Source organism: Phoca vitulina, unplaced genomic scaffold (assembly GCF_004348235.1).
Source record: "Phoca vitulina isolate PV1807 unplaced genomic scaffold, GSC_HSeal_1.0 scaffold7, whole genome shotgun sequence".
NCBI classification, from domain to species: domain Eukaryota; kingdom Metazoa; phylum Chordata; class Mammalia; order Carnivora; family Phocidae; genus Phoca; species Phoca vitulina.
The window spans coordinates 44,642,066-44,654,285 of record NW_022589710.1 but is presented as its reverse complement, the minus strand read 5'-3'; the positions used below and the strand labels follow the sequence as shown (position 1 = coordinate 44,654,285).

Genomic DNA, 12,220 nt, shown 5'->3' with positions numbered 1-12,220 from the left:
GTTAAGCTTCTGCCTTCAGCTCAGGTCATGATTCCAGGGTCCTGGGTCGCTGCTCAGTGGGAAGCCTGCTTATCCCTCTCCCTCTGCCTGTTGCTCCCCCTGCTTGTGCTCGCTCTCTCTGTCAAATAAATAAATAAATAAAATCTTTAAAAAAAAAAAAAAGGACTTGAAGCAACTGAAATTGCCAAAGGGCTTGTAAATTGGTATAACCACTTTGGAAAACTATTTGGAAGTAGTATCTATTAAAATTAAACATATATATACACCCATAACCCAGCAATTCTACTCCTAGTTATATATAAAACAAAAATACATATACCAAAAAAATACATATACCATGAATGCTCAGAGTATTTATTTATAATTACCAAAAGCTGGAAACAATTCAAATGTTCATGATTGGCAGAATGAAAAAATTGTGTTGTGTTCCTGCAATGGTATACTACATAGTGATGAAAATAAACAAATGACTGCTAAACACAATGGATGGATATCATAATCAAAATGTTGAACAAGGGCGCCTGAGTGGCTCAGTTGTTAAGCGTCTGCCTTCGGCTCGGGTCGTGATCCCAGGGTCCTGGGATCTAGCCCTGCATCGGGCTCCCTGCTCGGCGGGGAGCCTGCTTCTCCCTCTCCCACTTCCCCTGCTTGCGTTCCCTCTCTCGCTGTCTCTCTCTGTCAAATAAATAAATAAAATCTTTAAAAAAAACAAAAAACCAAAATGTTGAACAAAAGAGCCAGACACAAAAGAGTATGTAACTTGTGATTCCATTTACATAAAGTTCAAAAACAAAATTTTTTCATGATACCATGTCACAATAAGTGCTTGCCTTTGGGGAATGGGCAGGTAGTCACTGGGAGAAGCATGAAGGTGGATTTATATATTGGAAAGGTTCTGTATTTTCATCTGGTCTGGGTCGTGGTCACAGGGAAGCGCTAATTTTCTGAAAATTCATTAAGCTGTAATTTGTGTACTTTATGTATATTATACTTCCATTTTAAAAAGTTTATTAAAGAACAAAAAATGATGTCACAGAGGAATATTTTCATATCCTGAATCTGAGGTCTCATTTTACTTCTCAACCAAAGAGCTGTAATTCCATTTAAGATTGACATTCATTCAAACAGTTCTTTACTCCTACTGAACATTTAATATTAAGAGTATTGTTCTCCAACTACAGGAGAGAAAAGCTGAAAGCATAAAGCTGGACAAAATCTTGGCCAATGTTTACTTATGAAAAGACATCTCTTTCACCAACTAAGCCATCTCTTGCCCCTGACCCAACAGGTTACCACTTTTATTCCCAAATTTCTACTTCTGGAAGAACAGACTAAGGATGGGAAATGAAGTATCACAACTTTCCCCTTGCTATTCATCACTTGCTTAAAGTGATCAATTGTTGTTAATGGATCTAGTCATTTTTATTTAGAAACAGTCCATAAAAGAGTTTAAAATTTTAACTGCATGAGAAATTAGGAGATAGACCTTTCAAGTAACTATAATTTTGTTTCTAGAATGGTATACAATTTTTCTCTATTTCTTTACTTTTTCTACTCAACAGAATAGAATGTGCTCATTGTGGGCAATAAGGAAAATACAGAAAAATTTAAATAACAAAAAAAATCACTTGAGATAGGCATTAAAACATTTCTGGTCCTTATAGGGCAGAATAAATGTCTCTTCCTTTAGGGCAGAAAAACAAACAAAAAAACATACTGGTGTATTTCCTTCCCATCATTTGTCTATGCCCATGTTCTCAAAACAAAACAAAACCAAAAAGAAAAAGAAAAAAAACAACCTGATTTTGTGTTCTGCATTATGATTTTTTCACTTGCAATTATCCTTACATACAACGAGCAGTTTTCTGTAATTAAATTCTTTTCAATGCTTTAACATTTTTAATGGCCACATTGTCTACTGTAATTCACTTGGTTATTCCCCTAATGTCGAACTTTAAATTATTTCCCTACCATACATGTTGTACAATTAAACAGAATGCTACTTTGAAACCAACCCCATCCAAATTAATGTATGCCCTGCTTGCTTTCCTCTATCCTTGCCTGCCCCAACCCCCACCCCAAATCAGAAGAGAATAGAATACCACAAGCATTTTATGGTAAAATCCTCTTTGTGTTTAAAGCCATTTCAGAGGCAATGTTGGGTTTATGAAACAACTTGACTAATGGATAAAATATATGAATGCTTATAAGCCTTAAAGGTAATTTGAGGCTTTGTGTATCCTAATTTGTTAACCAAGGGGAAAATGAGAAATAATGGCATGTTTTATTTCCCATTACCATGATACGTTTTTAAAAACAAAATACTTAAGGCTAAACTGACAATTTCTAATTATGAAGAATAACCTTGATCCCTTCAAAGTGGGATTTCTAGATTTTATACTGTATTACTACCTAAATAGGATGCCATGCTAATGACTATGGTAAAATGGTCTGGCAGTGTCTGAAACAAAGAAAACAAAAGATAAATTTCATTTGGCATTTGAGAAATGCAGATTATATATAACACTATCTTTAAGGTGCCTTTGCATCAAGTTCCCTGGCTTTATTTTTCAGGTTAAAATAATTTAAATTTATACCTTCTTGAATTTCCCTGTCAACAGATACAGTCAAGAAACATTAAAAAAAGTTCATCTTCACAAGGAACAAACACTAAAGATATTAATATTTTGCCTACCAAGTTAGCAATGACTTTAAAAATTATAATACTTGGTGTTCACAAGGATGCAGGGGTAGGAAGTGCCTTTCTAGAAGACAATTTGGCAGTGGATCTCCTCTCTGTCAGATATCTCACAAATCTCCAGCTACATGTAAAATGCTATCTTCACTTCTAGGAGGAACTGACCCTGTTGCTGATATAATCCAAATATAGCTGTTGATTAATAGATATATCAATATCAAATATTTGGGGCCAATTACTGTTATTTTAAATATATTTGGGGCACCTGGGTGGCTCAGTTGGTTAAGTGTCTGCCTTTGGCTCAGGTCATGATCCCGGAGTCCCAGGATTGAGCCCCATGTCGGGCTCCCTGCTCAGTAGGGAGTCTGCTTCTCCCGCTGCCCCTCACCCCACTCATGCTCTCTCAAATAAATAAATAAATAAAATCTTTAAAAATAAAAAAAAACATTTATTTTTGAAGTATAGTTGACATACAATGTTACATTAGAGATGGACAACACAGTGATTTGACAATACTATACATTATACGATGCTTACTACGTAAATGTAGTTACCACGTCATCTCAAATTTATACTTCTGAAATTTTTTTCCAGTTAACAGATTTGGACATCAACTATATATAAAGGCCATACCAATTTCCTGAATAGCTACAGGTAAGCTAAGTGAATAAAATATCACTACAATGGAAGAAAACTATACAAAAGTAATCTATTCAACTGAGAGGCCTGATGATCTGCCAAAGAGTACTGTAAAGGGACTACGCAAATCCATTTCTGAAGTATGGATATCTTGTTTCACATGTTTATTTCCCTGAGAGAAAAATATCTATCCAAAACATTACCTGTTGCCCAAACTAGACAAGAGTATTGCTGTCACTCTATTAGTAACATCCATCTATACAAATGGCTTTTACTTATTTCTAAAAAAAATTAAGGTGCCTGCCTCCTAAGAAACATTTAGAAGAGTTTGGTGATGTATTTAACTGGATCTCTCTCCTTCTTCTGAAGTCCCTGTAATTAGTCAGGCTCAAAACATCATGGTAGACTCTAATTTCAGCTTACCCCCTAAGATCCATCCAGACAGTTACCTAGTTCTGGAAATGGTACAGCTGAAACATCTACTGCACTTCTTCCCATTCTCACTGCCAGCATTCATTCAAGCCCTCACCTCTTCTTGCTGGACTCCCATAATAGCTTCCAGCCCCCTGGCTCTACTGTTCCATTCCATCCTATGCACCAATGCCTCCTAATGGTATGACTTCCCTACTCAGAAATCTTCAATGGTAGAATTTTTAGTGACACAGAAAAACACTTAAGATAGAATAAATGAAAAAAATGCACAGGCTAAAACTATATACTATAGTCTTCGGTTATGTTAAAAAGCATGTTTGTGTGTATGTATGGACACAAGCAGAAATGTAAACACAACATCCATACACAAAGGGAAAAGAGTGGGGCAAAAAACACATTCAGTGTTATTTCTTAGTGGTAAGGTTATATAGTTTTTACTTTCTTCTTTATCTTTACAATTACAGATTTATGGTAAAGTCTCTTTCAATAAGTGTCTCTATAAACCATCTATAATGAACACAGAGTTAATGTTATAGCCATTAAAATCTTTTATTTTTTTAAAAGACTATTTATTTGAGAGAGAGACAGAGACAGAGAGACATGAGCGGGGGGAGGCGGAAAGGGAGAAGCAGACTCCTCGCTGAGCAGGGAGCCCCGAAATGGGACTCCATCCCAGGACCCTGGGATCATGACCAGAGCCAAAGGCAGACACTTAACCGACTGAGCCACCCAGGTGCCCTTAAAATACCTTTTAAAAAACATTTCACATGCTTCCATTACCTTTAAGTCTAACTCCTCACTCCCTAGAATTCAAGGCTCTCCTCAATCCAGTCCCTGTCTCCTTCGTTGTCTTATTTCTTATGAACCTTGATGTAACCTGGGCTTCTTACGAACCAGATTAGATCACTCCCACCATTCCTTGAGGACAGCTATTCCTTCAAACTCTGTTTTGCTCTGAATATTCACTCCACCTGGAATATGGTCCCTTCCCACTCCCACCTAATAAGCTCCTATGTGTTCTTTAAGGTCTATTTTCAATGATCCAGAAATAGCAAATACTACCACACCCCTTCCTCTTGTCCATAGCAGGCAACAATGACTTCTCTGAATCCAGGCTCCTTCCCAAAATCCTCAATTCAATGGCCCTAAACAATCCTTACTAATCAATCCATGTTTATATACAAAATGAAACATACCTGCCATTCCTATAGCAATCTAATGTAATTACCCTCTTCTCCCCCACCCCACAGGTCTTTGTACTCTTATGGAGCTTATCTCCTCTACCTTCTATTAAGAATCATTTACTTAATTGTCTTATCTCCCTTTCCTACTAGATTTTAATCTGCACAAGGGCAGTAATTATGTTTTATTCATCTTCATATTCCCTGCAGAGCCTTGCAGGAGGTCAGCACTCAAACAGTTGCTGAATTGAATACTTCATTCTTTTCCTATTATCTCATCACTCAAAATGGCCAAATATTCGCAAGTTTTATTTTAAAACAATCAGATTCTTCTTGAAGAACGACTAATGAGTCAAGTTGATTTCATCAGTTTTAGCCAACGTTCCTGCCTTAACTTAATAAAGCAGTGTCTGATCTCACACAGTAACCTGCAGAGTCAAAGGATAGAAAAAGAGAAGCTGAGATAAGAGAACTGAGCCCATTCTGAGGGGGCTTATATCCAGGTACGGAAGTATTGAATTAAACTACCACATTTTTAGAATTTTTTCTACCAATCTCTAAAGGACTCTGAGCATCAGAAATATGTATCTTGCTTTGAAAAGGGATTTAAAAACTGGGGAGATGAAAAGGAAAAACAAAAATCTAAAAAACCAAGCAAGACATCAACAAAGTTAGGCAAATAGTCTGGTAAAGTCACAAGAATGTCTTACCTAAATCAGAAACCCAGTTCAAGAGATATGGTCGAGGAAAAGCTGGTAGTACAGTAAGACTCATGCTGCCATCTAGAGGTTAAAGACTAGACGATTCCCCTCCTCAATCAACCAACTGCAGTTAATTTAACTTCTATTATAGAGGGAGACTCAACAGGCCTTAAAAAGTAAGCCAGACAAATATCTCTGCTGTCAGGCCACAAAGAAGAATATCCAGGCTGTAAGAGTTCCAGTTTTTCTCCCCTTTTCTTCCTTCATAGACTAAAATAAAAAACCTAAAGACCAGAGTTAACTGTGCTTTAGAATTTTATCTAGATGGGAAACAATTTCTAGATATAAATGGTCAATTTTTCCCCCCCAAAATTATATGCCTAGAGGATAGAGAAATCTACTATACCACAGGCTACCTTGGAAGTTCTCCTTTGGCACCATCTCCTAAGAATGCTGTACCAAATAGTTCCTGGTATAGACAACTTCATCAAGGTAGGCTGATGGGATAAAGTACCACGAATGGGGACGTCTCAGTCTTTTTACAATAAAATGTTGCTTTTAAAAACTATGGTAAGTGATTAAATTTAGCCAAATAACAGTCCCACTGAAACTTCTAAATGAACACACAGGATTAGACTATAAATTAGTAAAAAAAAAAAAAAAACCCAAAAAAACAAAAAAACAACTTATATCAAAATGAGCTAAATTTCGTAAAGCTTTTCTTAAATTTCAACCCAGACCAAGTAAATGAGTACAAATTAAATTGAGATTTTAATTTACTTTGTAGTATAAGGTAAAGCGTAATTTGCAAGAACAAATGCATCAAATTCAACATCTCTTCATGATAAAAACACTCAACAAAAAAGAAAAGGTAATTTCCTCAACCTGACAAAGGACACCTACAAAAAACCCACAACTAACATCATACTTAATGCTTTTTCCCTAAAGTAGGAAGAAGACAAGGATGTCCACTTTTGCCACTTCTATTCAACCCTGTACTGGAATTTCTACCCAGGGCAATTAAGCAAGACAATGAAATAAAAGGCATCCAGATTGGAAATGAAGAAGTAAAACTACCTCTACTTGCAGATGACATGATTCTGTATATAGAAAATCTTTTTTTTTCTTTTAAGTAAGCTCCATGCCCAGCATGGAGCCCAACGTGGGGCTTGAACCCACAACCCTGAGATCAAGACCTGAGCTGGTATCAAGAGTTAGATGCTTAACTGACTGAGCCATCCAGGCGCCCCTGTATATAGAAAATCTTAAGTAATCTATTAAAACTCTACTAGAACTAATAAATGGTTTCAGTGAGGTTGCAGGATAGAAGATCAACCCTTGAACAACACGGTTTTTTTTTTTTTAAATATTTTATTTATTTTTTGACAGAGAGAGAGACAGCGAGAGAGGAAACACAAGCAGAGGGAGCGGGAGAGGGAGAAGCAGGCTTCCCGCCGAGCAGGGAGCCCGATGTGGGGCTCGATCCCAGGACCCTGGGACCATGACCCAAGCCAAAGGCAGACGCTTAACGACTGAGCCACCCAGGCGCCCCGAACAACACGGTTTAAACTGTGCAGGTCCACTTACATGCAGATTTGTTTTTGATAAATACAGTACTATAAATATATTTTCCCTTCCTTATGATTTTCTTTAACATTTTCTTTTCTCTAGGTTATTTTATTACAGAATACAACATATACTACATATAGCATAAAAATATGAGTTAATCAACTGTTTATAAGTAAGGCTTCATGTCAACAGTAAGCTATTAAGTAAGCCAGTTAAAACTTTGGGGGAGTCAAAAGTTATACAGAGATTTTCAATCGTGCAGAGTTTTGGCACCTCAAACCCCATTATTCAAAGGTCAACTGCATTTCTCTAAAGTATCAATGAGCTTAAGAAACAAATGAACATGGATGGGGGGGACAAAGAGAGGCAAATCAAGAAACAGACTCTTAACTATAGAGAACCAACAGATGGTTACTGCAGGGGAGGTGGGCAGGGGTGAATGGGTTAAATAGGCAATAGGGATTAAGGAGGGCAGTTGTGATGAGCCCCAGGTATTGTATGTAAGTGATGAACCACTAAATTCTACACCTGAAACTAATATTACACTGTATGTTAACTAACTGGAATTTAAATAAAAACTTGGAAAAAAAATAAAGCACCAATGAACAAACTGAAAATTAAATTAAAAAGACATTAACGCTTATAACATCAAAAAATAAAATACTTAAGAACTAACTTAACAAAATATAAAACTTATACTTTGAAAACTACAAAATATTACTGAAAGAAATTAAAGACCTAAGTAAATAGAAGACATACTATATTCATGAATCATTTTAATATTATTAAGATGGTTCAATGCGGGGCGCCTGGGTGGCTCAGTTGGTTAAGCGACTGCCTTCGGCTCAGGTCATGATCCTGGAGTCCCTGGATCGAGTCCCGCATCGGGCTCCCTGCTCGGCGGAGAGTCTGCTTCTCCCTCTGACTCTTCCCCCTCTCATGTGCTCTCTCTCATTCTCTCTCTCTCAAAAAAATAAAAAAAATAAAAAAAAAAAAAAAAAAAAAGAAAGTAAAATTTAAAAAAAAAAAAAAGATGGTCAATGCAATCTCTATCAAAATCCCAGCTGACTTCTTTGCAACAACTGACAAGTTAAAATTCCTACAGAAACTCAAGAGACCCAGAGCAGCCAAAACATCTTGAAAAAGAACAAAGTTGGAAAACCCACACATCCCAATTTCAAAACTTACTACAGAACTACAGTAATCAAAACAGTGGGGTAGTGGCATAAGGATAGACATATAGATCAATGAAGCAGATTTGAGAGTCCAGAAATAAACCCTCACATTTATGGTCAATTGATTTTTAACAAAAATGCCAAGACAATCAATAGGAAAAGAATAGTCTTTTCAATAAACAATGTTTGAAACAACTGGCTAGCCACATGCAAAACAATGAATTTGGATCCTTACCTTACACCATATACAAAAATTAACTTAAAATGGATCAAAGACCTAAATGTAAGAGTTAAGTAAAACTATAAAACTCTTAGAAGAAAACACAGGCATAAATCTTTGGGACATTGGATTAGGCAATGGTTTCTTAGGTATGAAACCAAAATACAAGCAACAACAACAAAAATAGATAAACTTGGTGTAAACAAAACTTAAAAATTTTGTGCTTCAAAGGACATCATCAAGAAAGTAAAAAGACAACCCATAAAATGGGAGAAAACTTCTGCAAAGCATATATATGATAAGTGACCTGTTTCTAGACTATATAAAGAACTTTTTTTTTTAAGATTTTATTTATTTATTTGACAGAGAGAGACAGACAGAGAGAGAGCACAAGCTGGGGGAGCAGGAGAGGGAGAGGGAAAAGTAGGCTCTCCGCTGAGCAGGGAGCCCGATGTGGGGCTTGATCCCAGGATCCTGGGATCATGACCCGAGACGAAGGCAGCCGTTTAACCGCTGAGCCATACAGCTGCCCCTAGACTATATAAAGAACTCTTACAACTTAATAATAAATACACAAATAATCCAATTTAAAAATGGGTAAAGGATCTAAACTGTTTACTTATATCTCCAAAGAAGATATACAACTGGCCAATAAGTACATGAAAACACGCTCAATATCATTAGCTGTTAGTCAAATGTAAATCTGAACAATGAGATACCACTTCACATCCACTAGATGAATGATAACTTTTGAAAACAAAAACAAATACTGGCAAGAATATGGAGAAACTGGAATCCTCATACACTGTTGGTGGGAATGTAAAATGGTACAGCCAGTATGGAAGACAGTCTGACAGTTCCTCAAAAAAGTCAGATGTAGAGTTATCATATGACCCAGGAATTCCACTTCTAGTTATAAGCCCAAGAGAACAGAAAGGTAAATCCACAGAAAAACTTGTAAATAAATGTTTATAGCAGCATTATTTATATTAGCCAAATAGAAAAAAATCCAAATGTCCATTAACTGGGGGATAAGTATAATGTGGATAACTGGTGGATAAATATATCTATACAATGGAATATTATTTGGCCATAAAAAGAAATTAAGTACTGATACATGCTACAACATAAACATCGAAAACATTATGTTAAATGAAAGAAACCAGTCACAAAGACCACATACTGTATGATTCCATTAATATGAAATGTCAAGAATAGGTAAATTCATAGAGACAGAAAGATTAGCGGTGCCCTAGAGCTGTGGGCCTAGGGGACAAATAAGGAATGAATGCTAATGGGTACAGTGTTTCTTTTGGGGGAGATAAAAATGTTCTACAATTGTGGTGATAGCTGTACAACTCTAAATGTATTAAAAGGGGCGCCTGGGTGGCTCAGTTGGTTAAGCGACTGCCTTCAGCTCAGGTCATGATCCTGGAGTCCCTGGATCGAGTCCCGCATCGGGCTCCCTGCTCAGCAGGGAGTCTGCTTCTCCCTCTGACTCTCCCCCCCTCGTGTGCTCTCTCTCTCTCAAATAAATAAATAAATAAAATCTTAAAAAAATAAATAAATAAATAAATAAATAAATGTATTAAAAGCCACTGAATTGCACGCTATAAGTAGGTGAATTGTAGGGTGTATGAATTATATCTCAACAAAGCTGCTATTAAAAAAAGAAAAAGAAAAAAGAACAAGTGCATCAGAGTCCCAAGTTTTAGCCTTAGTTTCAAATGGCATGATCCTGTGCTTTCCCAATTTTCACACTGAATATAGCCATTAATTAGCTCCATGAGGGAAAAAAAATTTTTAAAGGGTAAAAAGTGTTGAGAATCAGTGTTCAATAGGGTCACAATGATAGTTCCATTGGTCTTTTTTTTTAAGATTTTATTTTTAAGTAATCTATACACCCAATATGGGGCTCAAATTTACAACCCCGAAATCAAGAGTCACATGCTCTATCAACTGAGCCAGCCAGGCACCCCTAGTTTCACTGGTCTTAGGAATAAAGCAACCAATGGACTGTTGAAAAGACTAAATCAGGATCATGTCCAGGTCATAAGTGATGGAATAAGATTCAAGTAGAAGATAAAAATCAAACCATCATCAACAAGCTTCACCCTATTTTTACTATGTGTGGTTGATCATCCAGCCACTAGAGGAAAAATTCCAGACACTACAAAACCTTCAAATGTTACTTCTCATCACTAAAACACCAACTATCCAAAAAAGAACAATTTCCAGAAACTTTCACCTTTTCAGTTTTAAGTCAATGGATTTCATTAGAAAAATTCTATCATTTCACCCGAAGTCATCAGCAATTGATCATTCCTTCAATCAGCAAATACATACTTGTGCGTTTACTACATTCCAGGTACTCTATGGATTAGAAAGACAGCCCAAAGTATAATTCTTACCTGAAAGAGTTACAATCAATCAAGGGATAAGACATGTACCAAAATCTCCCAGAATGGTAAAAGTGCCACACAAATGAAACAAATGAACTGCTCTAGGAGCAATTTGAGAGGCCAAGAGAGTTCACTTTCCAGATAAGGAATGAAAAGGAAAGGCTGATGAAATCTGGGACTAAACAGTGAAGGATGAATAGAAGTTCTAATACTAGAAATAGGTCAGGGAGAGCTTTCTGAGAAAAAGGAATAGCATGGATAGACTTAAGAAGATGGGCAAGTGTTATAGGAAGAATGAGTATTTCAAATGGGAATGGTACATGGTGTTTTGGTAGGGGAGAAGTAAGGAAGAAAACTAGTCAATAAGCTAGGGCCAGAGTGAAGAGGATTTTGAATGCCATGCTAGAATATGAATCTGATCACATGGTCAGTAAAGTACTAATAATGACTTATGAGCAAAGGACAAAAGAAGCAAATGATACTTTAGAAAAATTAACCTGAGAAGGGTAAACAAGATGGCCTGGAATGGGGTGGTTGAGAGGCAGGGAGACTAGTAAGCGACTGCAATAGTTCCAGAAACAGGAAGGACACTGGACTCAGAAAGAATGAAATGAAATTCTTTATATGATAAGGCAGTTTACAATTTTTCATATTTCTATGTATTTCATGAGAATTTCATATTCATTAACTGCTCAAATCAAGCCAAGGGTCCCCAATCATGACAAGCTTTAAATGCCTATACAAAAAATTACTGCACTTCAAAATCCCAAAAGGGTTATCTGACACATAATCACGTACCAAATCAAAGGGCATGATTCATCTTCCAAAAGACACAATCTAGTTACTATCAGCCCTAGAAGGTACACATTATTTCTATACTAACATATAACAATGCTCTAGGGAAGTGACAAACAATCATGTTTTGAGGACAAATATTTTTTGCATTTCTTTTCTTTCCATCATCTTTATCAGTGCAGATATTTGCATGAAAACAGGATCACTGGTCCTTGGGGATTCATCAGTTCCTATTGCTTATTTTTCATCCATGTCATCCTCTCAATTAATGCAGGAAAGAGGATTGAGACATCGAAACACCAGATTAGGGTGTCAAGTAAATGTCAACCCCTAGAGTAGATGAATAATCTGTAAGGATAAAAAAAAGATCTTGTTTTTATGCAAATACACTATATACAATAAAACAAA

General features: G+C 36.4%; 1 protein-coding gene across 5 annotated transcripts in view; it reads right to left on the bottom strand.

The window, feature by feature from the left end:
- Nucleotides 1-12,220, bottom strand: part of LIN52 (lin-52 DREAM MuvB core complex component) — a 130,214-nt gene that overhangs the window by 101,676 nt on the left and 16,318 nt on the right. Inside the window, exon 6 of one of the 5 annotated variants that reach the window (XM_032405564.1) lies at nucleotides 10,532-12,160. The exons of the other annotated variants lie outside the window; for them this stretch is intronic. Within the exon in view, the coding sequence (XP_032261455.1) occupies nucleotides 12,117-12,160 (44 nt within the window). The 3' untranslated portion in view covers nucleotides 10,532-12,116. Of the gene's footprint in view, nucleotides 1-10,531; nucleotides 12,161-12,220 lie in introns of those variants that run through there. 5 annotated transcript variants of the gene reach the window in all.